The 15,749-nt window shown below is 45.3% G+C and overlaps 1 protein-coding gene across 1 annotated transcript; it reads right to left on the bottom strand.

The window, feature by feature from the left end:
* Positions 1-278: 278 nt before the first annotated feature.
* gpr37b (G protein-coupled receptor 37b) lies at positions 279-11,580 on the bottom strand. Its single transcript, XM_080491700.1, has 2 exons — positions 9,894-11,580; positions 279-1,487 (listed from the first exon to the last, which is right to left on the bottom strand). The coding sequence occupies exons 1-2, from the start codon at positions 10,944-10,946 to the stop codon at positions 669-671; spliced, it is 1,872 nt and encodes a 623-aa protein (XP_080347826.1). The 5' UTR covers positions 10,947-11,580; the 3' UTR covers positions 279-668.
* Between the last annotated feature and the right edge of the window lie 4,169 nt (positions 11,581-15,749).

Below are 15,749 nucleotides of genomic sequence, written 5' to 3'. Positions count from 1 at the left end.
TAATAATGAAGGCCAAAAAACATTGATCACAAGTATTGATGACCTGCACTTGAGCACAACAGGCTCTCTGTACAGTCACTGTATGAGTATTGTAACCGCTTTCTTTTTAGAATCCGGTTAATATCTTAATATCGCAATCTCGGAATCAAATAATTGACACATATTTACTGGGACTTAAAATTTGATAAAAAAAAAAGTGATTTTTTTTTTTTTTAACCAACTGACAAAATCTGTGTTTGGGGAAACAATTTTGCCTTTGGTGCGATTTTCTTTTTCTTCTCGTGAGGAAACAGGCGTCAGTGACGTTACAAGGCCATTTAAACTGCCCAAAGATATTTGGACATACACGGCCTACAGAGAGGGGTGTGTGTGAGGCTGACTGTTTCAGGCAGGATTGCTAAAAATAGGTACTGACCCTGTTTTGAGAGCACCCCAGGGCACGAGTGAAGGTAAGGTTTAGATTTTATTTTTTTTTTAAAGTAGTTGTGTTGAGAATGTAGGACCATTAGTGGACGGTGAATATTCAGCGTTCAGCTTCCTTTTTTGCACCCCTTTAAGAACATTAGTGGACCAGGTAAGGCAAATCTCTCCTAGCCGAGTCTGAGAAATACTAGCCACAGGCAGATAACAGGCCAGCCGAATCTCCTTCCCTGACGAGGAGCTCGGGTTTAGCAGTTGGAGCCGGCAGGGGTGTAGTTGCTCAGCTCCCTGCGGATGGTGCTGAACGGCGACAGCTCCAACTCGGTAGTGCACTCGTGTTCGTTATCGTCGCTGGCCGTGGCCGAGGAGGGGGCGTGGTTACAGCAGCAGCAACAACAGCAGCAGTCCAGGAAGGCCCTACCCAGCGGGCGACACAGGAGGAGCAGCAGCGCCGGCGTGACGGCGGCCCGGCAGAAGAGAAGCAACTGGGAGAGGAGGTGGAGGACGGACATGGTGCGCTCGGGAACTCCGGCCGCCATGTATGCGGAGACTATATTGCAGATGTTCTCGGGCACCACGCACGCCCCGTAGACGATCGCCAGCGCCACGACGGTGCAGTTCATCTGGCTCTCCAGCCGGATCTGCTTCTTGTTGCTGCGGACGCTGGCCTGCTCGGCACGGCGGATTTTACGCGCCGTCACCAGCGAGCAGCCGATGGTGAAGAGGGTGGGGAGGCAGAAATAGCAGCCGAAACACCACCACAGGCGAGCGCCCTCGTACGTCAGGCCCAGCACGTAGAGCATGTCGGGGAGGGAGGTCGATATCCTGATGATGCAGCGTTCGACAGGAGGTTCGTCGGGGATCCCTGTGTCCTCCGCCACCAGCTGTCGAATGAGGAGCTCCGGCAGGGCCAAGAGGAGGGCGCCGATCCAGATGACCGCCAGCTTGGCAGTGGTGGATGTGCAGTTCTCGATCATCTCGTAGTACATCTGGACGTTGGTGGCTGCGCGGAAGCGATCGATGCACAAAGCACACAGGGTGAAGGTTGTAACACCGAGGGAAGCCACCTGAGCAAAGAGACAAAGAGAAGTTCTTGTAACATCGATTACAATTAAGGCCCTTTTTTGTCACTGTCGACGTGAGATGGAACTAATCCTGCAGTGGCTTTATTCAAGCGAATCACGTCGCCCCGGCATCAACAAACCTCTTGCGGGGAGAAGAATGGAGAAAACGGACTGGAGTTAAAACTTGAAAAGTAGCTTTGGACAAATAATAATCTACAATCATGACTACAGATGGGCTGCATGCATTTTAGTTACTGCTGCCACTCTGTGAATTATTTGTTCCAGTCACCCAACAAGAGTAAAACAAAAGGCAAATTATCAGCAATGTGTGAGATGTTGGATTATTGTGCACCAGGACAATTAAGTAGTATTATTAGCATGTAGATGCATACAACATACTGCAGAGATCTCAAAGGTACTATTAGCAGTCTGTAGTGTCAATAAACATGTGAAAAAGAAAATAAAGGTGGTTTGAAAGCCGTTATTACTACTTCCAAAGCATTGAATGCACTTTCACACTTTTTGTTCCACGACAATAACACTAATTACCGAACTCGGAGTCCTCGTGTAACAGCTAATTACCTGGCATTGCCTCCACATCTCTGATATAAAATGTCTACAAATTGTCAGTGAGTTGCACACATTTTCCCAGCATCTGAGAGCATCTGTTGGATTAGCTGTCATTTTGGCAGAGCAGCCCCCCTGCAGCTGGAGTGGTTGTGATTCTCTCCTCAGACCAACCGGCCCTATCCAGACATCCCATCACTGACCCCGACTCACTCACATGGTTTACCTTTACACCCTCTGACTCTCACTTCTTCTCTTTTTATCCTCTTCCTCCTCTCTCCCCATCCTCCCCCTTCTCTTCATCCGCCCCTCGTTCATTTCCTCCCTTTATATCAAATTTAATTACAGTAGAGCAGCCAGCTTCCCAGATGGCCCCAGTGAGCCCCGGCTTTAGTGCCGTAAACACACACTTCCTGGACAGATCTAGACGTACACACACCGCAAGATGTTCAGATGTGTATGCAGGCACCAGATGCACACATACAAACACACACTGACCCCGGCACACATGGAGGTTGTGACCTGTCTGATGAAGGGTCGACCATACGAAACTGTGAGGATGTTTACAAGCCGACGTGGGCTCCAGTTGTAGCACATGTGTGAGGGTGTATTAGAGTTATTGTTGAAATTACGTCACCTCCACAACGATATGTCATCCAGTGCATGAAGTGTTTATGTTTCTGTTTTTTTTCTCACTGTCGATGGACTTCTGGGTGAAGAGTCGAAGCACAACGACCGGTCCTGTTCCAGTCCCACAGCTCTCTATACACGTAGCAATGGATCGTCTTTCAGTTGGGTAGTGCGTGAGGCCAACTATGACCAGTTTGATTTGAGTCAAGTTATCATGTTTCCATATAATTTGAAGTTCTTGCTTTAGCCGGATGAACGTAATCATTTGTTTTTTAAGATATCATGTATATGTGATGTGACTGTCGATGGACTACACCTGGATCCCGTTTACACGACAAGTGAAAATGCATTATGTCAGCCTCAAGCTCAATTACAGGTGAAAATAGTGAACTTTGTTTTATAAGTATACAAGTATAAAAGTCATTTTATGACTCCCCTTCAGTGAAATTGTAGTTCATTGTTCTCTGCTGTACTAATGCTGTAAAGCTGCATGCCAGACAAGAACAAGGTGCTTTGGGCTCAGTGATAGAATCTTCATTTACTGCTGTTAACTGGTCCAACAGTCATTGAAAACAAACTACTTTTCCCCCCCTATATTCAAATAGTGAATGAAGTGTCATATCAAGCTCCACGCGTGACCCACTTCTGACAAACACACACCCGGTATACATGGACAGGTGCTTGTGCGCTGGTGAATATTTCATGGCTTGAACAACAGGACTGGAATGGCTTGAAAGGATGTCATGGCGGTCCAGGGAAGCCGGCTTTGATCAGCGTGTCAGGGTGGAGAGCGAGGGCAGGACGAACAGGCGTAACGTTATACAGAAGAAGAGATATGAGATAGTCCAGGAGTCATGGCTGGTGTGCGGATGAGGCCGTGTGTTTTTTGTGCAAATGAAGGGAGGAGAAACGAACGCAGGAGACGAGGGGGGAAAGGGACAGTAAAGACAGAGTAAAGAAAATAAATCAGCCAGGCAGAAATGGCGCAAAGTGACGGGTTGAGTGAAATAAGGCATGGCATCTTCTGAATGATTAACTATGTAAATGTGGCTTTCTTGCCGACACCGGCCTTGACCCTGTCATGTTCACTTCACCTGCAGGCGAGACAACCGGCCGGTTAGCCTCCAGGCTGGAAATTATACTTACCATGAGAAACAGGAGCCCCGCAGCGAACAAGAGATTTGTATTCTCTAATGTAGCAGTAAAACATGTGAAGGACGACATAGAAATACTAATATTTTCTTTTCAAGAAATGGATGTATAATAAATGAATCAATTGAATGACTAAAATCAATTAGTATCAGTCCTTTTATTCAATAGTCCCACAAACAGAACCTTTCATATTGAACATTCCTTTATTTTACTGTGTTTTGACTACGGTATTTAATATGTTTATAATCAGATTTTCGTGTCAAGAACTGGTAATATAAAAGTTATGAATTGACTCTGAGTACCTTTTACAACTTCATCAACTATTTCTAATTTGGACTTCAGAAGCTCACAATTAAAAAGATTAAAAAACAATATAAAAAAATCTTGAGAAGATCTGTCATCCACATGTTGTTTTCCATACTGGCAATCTATCTGCACAGCAGGTGAGAGAGAGACATTTTCCCCTGATGCGTTTCTTTTTTTAATAACAGCCCATTAACTTGCTGATTAAAGGTCCAGTGAGCTGCTGGCACAATGACTTGTGTTATTAATTGGGTCTTAACAAGAACTGGTGGCGCATGCTTGGCCATAACTGCGACTGTTTCCTCTGTCACGGGTAATGGCCGTTATCGGGTGATGAATGGGCCGATGTCGAAACACAACAATGCAGGGACACAACCACACACATACAGTCTCACGGCGGTGAGGCGGGGAGACAAAGGGTTACTCCAGCTGGAGCACTTGTTTTTTTTCCAGGCCGAGCGTGTGACCCAGTGCAGGCTCCAGCCGACCATAACTCTAACCAGAGAGACCCTTCCTCTGACAGCAGCCATCCGTCAGATGGGCCGCGGGACCGCGAGAGATGGAGAGGTGATGAGGGTTAGGAGGCGAAGCCCATTCGTGCGCCTGTGGCTGCATTTATGCAGAAGTCTTGAATTTATTGGCGTCTTATGTGTATGCATGTTGACGCGCGCGCGCGCGTGTGTGTGTGTGTGTGTGTGTGTGTGTGTGTGTGTGTGTGTGTGTGTGTGTGTGTGTGTGTGTGTGTGTGTGTGTGTGTGTGTGTCTTCTGCCAAATCGCTCCTCTCTACCGACAAACATAAAACTTTGTCGCGATATAATTGAATTGTGTTGTCGGCTATTTCTGGTTTTCTGGTTAAACACATCTTTTAAAAGCTTTCAGCCACTCATGACCCCAGTGGATGAATGCATGCTCGCGTATAATGTGACAGGGCCTCATAAAAGCCCTCACTGGGGTCTGTTTTAATCGCTGCTACAAAGTTTAATAGGAAAGCCCTGAGAGGATATTTTCTTTTCTGAAATTAAATGGGTAATCTGAGAATTTTGCAAATGCATGTCTTCCACTTCTCATGTCAGACCAGTTGTTGGCTCTTGTGTACATAAATGCACAAAGGCCTGTAGCATTCACACACAAGAACAATGAGACTTTCTTCCTTTGCTTTAATTAAACTGACGGCAACAATGCTTCTTTTCATACGTAGCTTTCCATCTCTGTCTCTGACGGCGTGTCTGAGGCACTTTCTTCTGCTCGATAAATTTCTCTTCCATTAAATTATACCCTGACCTGTGGCAGATTTCCCCCGGATGTTAAAAAATTCATTCCACCCTCGGCCTACAGTGGCGGCTGGAAAAGTCCAATTCCAGGTCATTGATTCCTGCCTGGAAGGGTTAACGTTCAAAACACTACAGCTGGTGATATTATTTTCAATTTCCTGACCTGTTCTGATCTAAAACCGATGTGCCTTTCATTATCATTTCATCAGCCACATCCAATTCATTAGGGTAATCATCCAATGAATAATCCACATTTACATGGATGACAACAGCAATCTCCACCGACGGCTTTGTGCAGCAGCATGATCATGTCTCAACATACAGAACACAATATCTACTGATCCAAGGGCAAAGAGACCGAATGGACTCACCATAATGAATTATGTAGAGCTGCTAATTATGACATAGCCTGAATAATTGACATATATTCCAATGAACTATCATTCTCTTATAGAATAGACAGAGACAAACTTCTGTTTTGTGTTTATGTAGTTTTTTCCCAGCTTACGAGTTGCTACACCATGACAACATGAGATCATTCAGTACACAGCGACAGTTGTGTTTGAGTGTGCCCAAATGCTTTTATACTGTGTGTATGAGTGTGTGTGTGTGTGTGTGTGTATGTGTGTGTGTTCCCCCTGAGGCTTGTTTCTAATCACAGATAGCTGATGCAGAGAGAGGGGAGGGGGTGATAGAGGGGGAACAGCCGCGGGCAGTGATCAGTGGAGAGAAGGCCATCCCACCCATCTGGAGGATCAGCACACCCTACTGACTCTGTGCAAACGTGCATGCGTCCGTGCATGAGTGTGTGTGTGTGTTTACAGGCTAGATAGTGAGCCAGATATGACAAAAAGACAAACAGACATGGGCACGGATGCATTCAACTGTATATAGTGTGCGGATCGACCTATTTTCTTGGATAGAAGGAGATTGCATCTCCACAGAAGCCATGCACGGTTACTAATGGTAATTATTTTTTGGTTCATTGAGAAACTTATCATAATGTAACATACAAAAAATAAATAAATTGAGGTGAAATTGCATCTGGGCTCTTCTGGTCGGCTGAAATAGTCTATTTTCTTGGACTTTATGCAGCAATACACAGCAACTGAATTTATGCCCCTGATTTAGTTACTTGAAAGTGTGTGTGTGTGTGTGTGTATTGCCGTGCGTGTCCGCGTGTGTGCGTGAATTGAATGTGTCAAACTGATGTATGTCCTCCCATTACCGCCAATTTCGACACTATACTTGGGCCTACCTCTGGCCCCTCTGTGCAGCCTTTTTCCTCTCTCCATCCTCCCGCTCTTTCTTCTTACCAATCTATTGCTCTCTCTCTCTCTTTAGCCTTTTTTCCTGCTCTGCTACAATAGTCTCTCGCTCTCTCTCTCTGCCTAGTGTACCATAGCCAACCAAAGCTACAGTTTCTGACCTTGCGCTAAACACCACTCCAACACATTTTTGCTGCTCCTAAAATTACAAAAGCTTCGCTCTGATGGGAAATTAGAAGAAATTCTTGAGTACTGTTGCCATCAATCGATGCAAAATCTCTCTGTGGACCAAGTACATACTTAATGGTGGTCCTGTTATTGGATCTGCCAGTGTGACCTTAATGATGACGCATCTTCAGAGAGTTGCTAGATTTACGTCCCATGATGACGGCGGCCAATTAGGTTAGAAAATAGAGCGTGAACACGGTCAGGTCTGTGTGCTAATAGGTCATTAGGGTTGTTGCTTCGCGTGCGTAGCTTTACAATGATGGTTGATTCATAAACATAGACTGTAGTTAAATTTACACACGGTCATATTGTAAATGCATCAGGGAAACATTGTCATAGGCTTGTATACAAGTGTTTCAAACTAATGACAAAAAAAAAAAATAAAAAAAATCCAATCAATCTGAAATCTTGTACTCGCTTTTTCAGATGATGATTCGTATGCGTCTTGTTATTCAGGGTTAATGAGCCCAAAAGTTTTGTGGAGTCTCTGTGTCACAGCAGCAAAGTCTTGAATGAACCTTGACAAATGACTAATTTTTTTCCCTTCTGGCTTATAAAGTGCTTACTGCACCGGTGTTTTGTTATTTCAGCCTAGTTTCAAGTTTCACCCTAATCATCTGCCAGGTGCATAAACCCAATTATTGCCCATTAGTTTTGCCTGAATTTGCTGCTCGGTGCATCGCTGCCAGGAGGGGCTGTCTGCAGCGACGGAGCACATCTGAAATAATCCAGGCAGGCTGTGGCTCTCCTCTTTTCTTTTTTTTTTTTTGATTTTTCACAGCATTCTTGCAATTTTTCCATCATGTTTGCTCACATATCGCACAGGCAATTGCTTTCTCTTTGAGGTTTGGAAAATTCCACACTCCACTAAACACTGAATAAAACAAGATTTTCTGAAGGCAGCACCGTGGGATGCTCCTCTCTCTCTCTCTGCAGACCCTCATGCATTATCGATATCATCCTTTGATTGTGCATACACACCTAAAAGTAGGGTTTCATGTTTGTGTAAAAGAGACCGTGTGGTGTCCGTGTGTGCATCTTGACTGCAATTGTTAATGTCCCCCGTGACTTAATTTGGGTTAAGTGAAGAATGAAGTCACTCCGTGGGGGTGAGGGTGCACGAGTGCCTGTGTGTTTCTGTGAATGTTCCACGGGGAGACAAGCGAGCCCTGGGCTGCATTACTCACGGCCTGTTTTGACACATGCATGCGCACACACGCAGAGACACACACTGCAGGCACTAAGAAAAGAGACAGGACCCTGTGCACATGTCCCAGTAGATACCGTAGCTACTATAAAATGCACTTGGACATGAAACAGTGAACGCATGGCGGGCAGCCCGTTTCACTCTTTAACCAGATTTAAAATAGCCACAAACTCCAGACGCCCGGAAGTGTGTTTGCCGGAGTTATTAAATAATATCCTGTGGTCCTTTGGTAGCTCGTATGCAATAACACAGGGAGGAGGTCTGTTTCTGTCTGATCCCCCAGTAATTAAGACGTATACATTTGCAACATACTGTGCAAATGAGCGATGGCAAATGAGACCACCTTACGTTTACGGTCCTGCTGGGGGTGGGATTGTCCATCAGTGTGTCTTTACTGTAATGTTTTGGCAAATCAGAGGTTGGATAAGGGGGTCTGCAGCCTTTCTGTGCAAGGGAAACTGGCTTGGAATCACTGTCATATAGTATAACACATTTCTGTGATATAATCCAGAATATTTGGCTTTGACAAATGGATGAGTTGGAAATAAAGGGCCTGTTGTTTTGTGCTGTCAGTTCAACGGAGAGTATCTCAAACTACATCTCGGTGACAGGTGATAAAGAGCTGACTGGTAGGCGGTAACCTCAAAGCACAAGCTATTTATAGTTATCTTGCTTTGGGCTTTTTTTTTCTTCTTTTTTGTTGCAGAATATTCACTGATTACAAGCAGAGAAAAGCACTGGGTGTTTCGATCAATTTCATCCTGAACACCTGCTTAAACTAGTAATATTGTTTTAATGTTTCAAAACCTCAGCATCTTCTAGTCGTATCATAGACAATTCCAACGCTCCCTGAAGGCAACACGGGGATAATAGCAGCAGTCACTTCATTATGTGAAAGTCTGGAGGGTCAGCAGCGTAAAGTCGAGGAGGAGTGCTCGTCCCCTAAAGGTGGAGAAAGCCAGACTATTTTTCTATATATGTCACCCTCTCTTGCTTTCTTTCCTTGCACATTTCTCACTTCTTGACGAGTTCTTTGCTGCCACCTCAAACAGCTCTTAATACACTTGTTCTCTCCAGTTCATTGTTCTTCATTGAGACAAGTTGTCACAGTGTCCGTTTAAAACGAGCTTTAGACTCCTGAGCTGGAAGCCGCTGGATCACACAAAAGACATTCACCTTGCAGGTGAATTTGACACTGGTTTAATTGCACTGAGCACACAAAAGGAAGGTATCAACAGGGTGTAAGTGGCCTATATAGCTCCTTTCTGCTTGTCTTGGAATTTGTTTTGCAGTGGGTGAACAGAAAATGAAGGGAAACAAAGGGTGCATGTGTCAATGCTTGTCTGTAATGCATTTTGTATCTGTAGCATCTAAAGATAATGAAAGCAACAGGCGTCCCAGTTATTTTCAAGCCAGAATGATTGGAAGCTATTGTCAAACATCCTGGTGTGTCGGAGATGCCTGGGGGCCAAGGTGAGATTCTCCAGTTGCAGCAGGTGTCCAAGTGACAAACAGAGCTCCATTGTTATTGGCTGAGGTGATTCTATGCAGCTGAGCTTATGTATGTTGTGACCTGTCATAGCTTTAAAGTGAACATTTCATTCACAATGTGTGCAGGCCAAAAGAAACCTGTCCAAAAGATGATCTGTCTTGTCACTCTGGAGGTGTGATCACATTCTGACAAGGTGTGTGATTCATAAATGACATCGATTCAACCCTCTTTAAGCACATGACATCTTGGGTTTAGTCTGAAAATAGCAAAAAACAACAGGATGGAATTACCTCCACATAGGGCACCACTTTGCAGGTGAACTCTCCCAGCAGCCAGGACTTAGTCAGCTCATGGAAAACCACCATGGGCAGGCAGAAGAGGATGAGCACAAAATCCCAGACGGCTAAATTGGCCAGTAGAGAGTTGGAGATGCTTTTCATGTAGTAGTTCTGACACACAATGCACAGGATGGCAATGTTGCCCGCGATCCCCACCAGGAATATAACCCCGGAGACGCCCGTGATGGCATAGGCGCCATAAGTTTCACTCGTCACGGGGTAAAACGGGTTCTTGATCTCGTCCCCGAAGTCCTGCGAGCTGGGAGGGGTGATCGGCGTGGCGTCCCAGGGATTCTCCTCCCTGAAAGTGAAGAGCTCCGGCCTCCTGGTGAAGAGGTCAAGGGGCATGTCGGTGGAGGTGAGGGCCACCGGTTTGGGAATGGGTTCCCAGGGCGACGCATGGGGTTGCGCCAAACTCACGGCGCCTTTGTTGAGGCGGTTTCTCCCCCTCTTCAGGGCTTTCTTCTGCTCGTCTTTTGTGCCTCTCTTGTGCCTGTCGCCCTCATCGGGTCCCCCTCCTTCGTCCCCCCGGCCCATTGAAGAGAGCTTATCCGCATTGTAGTGTCCACCTGCTGGCGTCCCCGTACCACTGGAGCCGCCATTCAACTTTATCCTCTTATTATGGTGGCGCGTCGCGTCCCAGTGTGAGGCGGCGTTGGGATCCTCTATGGGTGTCACAGTCCTATTGAAGTCGCGTTTGTTGTGTCCGATTCGCCTCGTTTCTCCCGCAATGACCCTCTTCCAGGGGTGAGTGGAGTTAAGGGTCCCCCTGAAAATTGCCAGCTGCGCTTGGCGCTCCGCCGAGGACGCACCTGTGGCGTAACCCGGCGAGAGCGCGCGGTCCCGGGCTTTGGTCTGATGGCTCGACCCGTGGAAAGTCCTGCCCGAGTACGCGCTGCTGTTGCTGTCCTCTTTAGTCCGAACTTCTCCATCGTTTCTTAGAGATAATATCACATGTGCATGAGCCAATAACACAAATAACGTCCTAGGCGGCAGAATCTGCATGATCCGGGTAATATCGAGCGCAGTTTTAATCCTCACCAGTGCATCCTCGTACCTCCGTTAAAAGCGTGGAGAAACTCCTCTTTTTCCCCCCCCCTCTCAGTCAACACCCATGCTGCAAATAGCCCACGGTGCAGGTCTCCAGAAAACGGCTACCTTCGCAAGCCCTGCAAACTTGGAAGTAATATCCCAGAGTGCAGCTGTGCGGTGCGCGCTGCAGCTGCAACGATCCGCTCTCTCTCACTGTCACTCCCCCTTGCAAAGTCCTGGCATCAGTGAGCAGGACAGAGGATCAGTGTCCAGATCCGGACAGAAGAAAGGGAGGAAAGATAGAGAAATAATTGTTGCATCTTTACACAACCACGCAGTTTGCACAACATCCAGTTTGCAGCTGTGCGTTAAACCCCCCTCTCAAAAAAAGAAAGCAGATCCCAGTGCGCGTTGGTGCGTTACTTCATTGGGTTGGGTCGACAGCAGCAGCAGCAGCAGCAGCAGCGTCAATGCGGTGCAGTCCTGGTAAGGCTCACCAGGCTGTGATGCACGGGAGAGGAGAGAGAGAGAGAGTGAAAGAGGAGGGGTGAAAATCGGTCGCTTCTCTCCCCGTATCTCGTCCCTTCCTTCTCTGTCTCCAATGTCTTTCCTTCCTCGCTTTCTCCGAGGACCGTGCGCTGGAAGAAAATGGACTCCCCTGGCGGCTAACCCCGATCTGTCACTCCTCATCCATCATGGATCATCCAGCAGCCCCGGAGCAGACTGTATGGCTGCAGCCCTCCGGCAGACAAGCCTGCCACGCCCGGCAAGACGCGCTAATAAATATATTACCCACGTTTAATTTTTACGCAAAGGCGGCGCTGTGATGTCCGCGCACTTCAGCAACATTTACGTAGAAGCTGTCCAGTCCAATTTGTTAAATTGTCATTGTGGAAAGTAGCTTGGACTTAATCCAAAAGACTACTTTCTATCTAAATGCACAGCACTCACTTGAACCATCTTTAACTGCGCATATTTGGCCAATAAATGCAGTTATTATTGCCCTCAAGGCATATCCCCCATGCTAAGAAAGCAAATATTTTCATAACAAACACTGCACTCAAGATACTGACTGCGGATAAAAATGTTTTCTTTAATAAAGCCACATCCATCCAGATATTTATGGAACAGGTCCAACATCTCTCTATAGAGAAAATGTTATATTGTCCTGCATGATTAGTCTGAGTCATTCAGCTCCTCGCATCCCCTATGTGTCAGGAGCACCTCCTCTGACAGTGATCTTCATCTGCTGTCTGAGCTGATCTCCACAGTCTGGAGCAGATATGGCTATCGACTGTGGTTTGTTTTTACTGCTGCATACCTCAATACCCCAACACATACGTGGAGCAGTTCAGCAGGCCTATCAGCTGGCATTTGTCAGTAATCCAAATGCTTTACTAGGAGGGTTTCAGGAGTACAAGTAACTGTGAAATGCTTATCCAAGCCCTGGTTGTAAAGAACCACTGCCCTGCATACTTTATGTTTTATTCATGTTTTATCAAGCGCTGCAAAACACTGATAACTCATTCATTTGGCACTTGTGAGGAGCCCAAATGTGCGGGCAGCGCAGCCGCAGGGTAGAGATATACTACTTTATGTGGTTGAACTTCTCTAACATGCGGCTGTCAGAGGCAGAATAAACTGTGAACTTTGACTGAGCCACTTCGTGGTGCAGTGGTTTGCCCCCTTTGACTCACAGCAATGTTCAAGTTTCAAGCTTAACGGCCTTTCTGTGTGGGAATTGCATGCATTCGTAATATTCTGGGTTCCTCCCAAAGGCAAAAACAAAAACATTGATTTGAGGTTAATTCATGACTCTGTTTGCTCTATGATGGACAGGCAGCTTGTCCAGGGTGTCTCTTGGACGAGGTGCTTGTATATCAATCTGTGTTGTTTGGCCATTCAGTTACAAACAACTACGGTTCTACAACAGGGGTTTTTCAACTGCAGTGTTTTAACTAATATCAACATTTTAAATGACTAACTGATGGTTCCATATTTCAGTTCTCAAAAATGATCGATAAACAGTTGGCATAGTTGCGTAAAAGTCACCGCGACCTGTACGCAACGGGCAGAAGTTTTACTTGTATACAAGGATACGTGGTTGAATAAATACTCACACATAAGCAAGCAAGCATAGACACCGACAACTTATGACTGTATCCAAGAAGCTTAGTCAATAATTCAAGAGACTCTCAGGTCTAAATGAAATGAGTGTATTATGGCTCAAGTGCTTGAGGTACTGTAAGTGGACTCGCGCCGGAGGAGACTCGGACTACACAGTGCATCCTTGTGGGAAAAGTACAGACACGTGGATGTAACACACACTTTCACATATTTTTTAGGAAGGAGAGTATGCGCTCAAGCGCTACTTGACACACGCGGGTTATGAAAGCCTGCAAATATTGACGCGTGTTTACCTGAATGTTTGTGTATTTTCTTTCTCAAAACATCTGTCTGTTGTGAGGAGGGACAGTGAGTTGGCCGACACAGCGGTGACCTTCTACATCAAATAGATGACTGGAGCCAATTCCAGCCGGCGGGGCGAGCACACATGTACAGACACACACATGGCCAAGTTTTACGAGGGGGTAGAAAACTGACCATAGATAACATGAGCACCTTGTGCCAACTTCTTCTATTGACCTTGACTTGACTTTGCGAGTTTGGATGTAATGAATGTTTGATAGACGTTTGCCTCTCTGTTACTGTTATGAACGTGCGACCTGTCCACGATATATTCTGCTTATAGGAAGCTGGGATCGGCTCGGAAACCCCGTGAGTTGGGAGATATGGAAAGTGCATGTATCAGAACCAATGGGAGTCATGTGGTTTGCTCAGGGGAAGATTATACTTGTTACCCTTCCACTTATAGGTCACACACAGAATTAATCAAAAGCGTCACTTTTTTTTTGTGTGTGTGTGTGTTTTAATTAATGAAACTGTAAATATTCAGCATCTATCAGGCTTCATAAGTTAAATACTTCACATTAGGTTTGCTGTGTGACCTTGAAAATGCCACCGAGGCTACTCGCAGAGCGGTTTTAATCAGCTGGAAGGCGCAGGGCAACACTTCACATGTAATTATCATGTCTATTGTGCACGTGGTCCGCCGAGACTATGCAAGTTGGCGCGCGTGTGGGTGGAGATAAAGAAGTGAGGTTCTCTCACAGATGTAGTCGTGCATGGAAACGCTCAACGGCGCAGACACCGGGGGACATTAAAGGGCACATGCCAAGCGTGTACACACATGAAAGACAAATAAAGGCACACACACACACATATACAGAGGGGAACACACTCACACTCCTACGCACACTAAGTGAAGGGGAGTCTTGAGTTTAGTAGGGCATGAAGTCGGCAAAAGATCACGCCAAAGTGAAAGCCATGAAGATTTCATGGCTCTCTCTGCATGTGTGCTGTACGGGGAATGAATTATACACAATTACTACACACATGCGAATACCAAAAGTGGACCAAATATGATTTGAGTGAAATTGAAAGACAACCCCCCCCCCCAAACAACTCATGTCCTCACATATGCTAAACAAAACAGACAACGGGCGCACAGACGAGCCTTCAGAGCGGAGACACTCCAATGAATTATAGAAGCATTCAGTTTGATTTAGTCTGATTACAGAGCACAAGTTCCAGGGGGTAAACAGTTTTCACACTTACACACTCGTCTGAATTATTCACTCCTCCGCATCCCCGCGGTTTTGTCTGGAAAAGTTATTCCTTCAAATAAATCAGAGGAGGAGTGGAAATTTTTATTAGTGGGTTCGCCTGTAGCTGCAATTTAGAAGATCACGCCGCTGTGAAATTGTCTACATAATCTACAGCTATTGGAAAGTTTGAGGCTTTCACTGAGATTTCAGCCAAGGCAGAGGCATAGCCGTTATCCACTTCCTTACTTTGAAGGCATATTATTTACGCCTATGATTTACGTCTCCGTCGAAATTACACATCTGTCATTTGTTTAACTGCAGTGCATTGAAAGGTAGTTATCAATGTGCCTGCTGTCAAACACGAGGGGTTGTCATTATGAGAGCGTCTCTCCAGAGCTTTTGTTTGGCTTCAAGTTTGCTTATATAATGTAAATATCAACCTCTTATTCAGTTGGGTCATCATCCTCATCAAGAGGCCCTCAATGATGATTTCTCCACGACTGTAGTCCAGAAAAACTGAGAATAAGTGTTTGTGTAGCGCAATGCTGCCACCTGCTGGTGTTAAAATGAACAGAAAAAAAAGAGGATTGGATTCAAAGTGAATTCTTTTTTTTTTTTTTTTACTCACATTACGCCTCACTGGTGAAAAATGCCATCGAAAAAAATGTATATGTCACAGTCTGTATGAACTCAAGCTCCAAATTCTTCATACAGAACTAAAAATCTCTTTTTCTGTTTCATTAGTTTCAGTCATATCCTGTGTCTGTCTCGCTGTATTTCATTTTGTCTTATTTATATCATTCAATTTTTTTTTTGTCTCTTCCAATTTTCTTTTGTCCACATTTCTTACAAAGCCTCTGCTGCTCCTTTTTTTTTTTTGTCATATCTTTGTCCTTTCTTTATCTCCCAGACACTTTATTTTCCTGAGGCGAGGAGGGCAGACAAATTACTGAGGCAGCCTTTCAATCTTTTTTTTCACTTTTTTTTTTTTTTTATTATTATTTTTTGGGTGCATTTATCTTAATATTTCTCTCTCCGTTATTAACTTTCACTCAGTTTTTCCTCTCACTTTTCCACTTTGTCTCACACTTTTTCCTCTGAACCCTCC

The sequence above is a fragment of the Lipophrys pholis genome (assembly GCF_963383615.2).
Source record: "Lipophrys pholis genome assembly, chromosome: 22".
NCBI lineage: Eukaryota > Metazoa > Chordata > Actinopteri > Blenniiformes > Blenniidae > Lipophrys > Lipophrys pholis.
The sequence above is the reverse complement of the archived record's forward strand: the minus strand, read 5'-3'. Positions and strand labels throughout refer to the sequence as shown.

What these genes read in the sequence shown, in the direction of transcription:
- gpr37b (XM_080491700.1), bottom strand. Translation starts at nt 10,946, where the DNA reads ATGCAGATTCTGCCGCCTAGGACGTTATTTGTGTTATTGGCTCATGCA. An exon ending in AAGTGGTGCCCTATGTGGAG is followed by an intron (nt 1,488 to 9,893) that starts GTAATTCCATCC and finishes CTCTTTGCTCAG; the next exon opens with GTGGCTTCCCTCGGTGTTAC.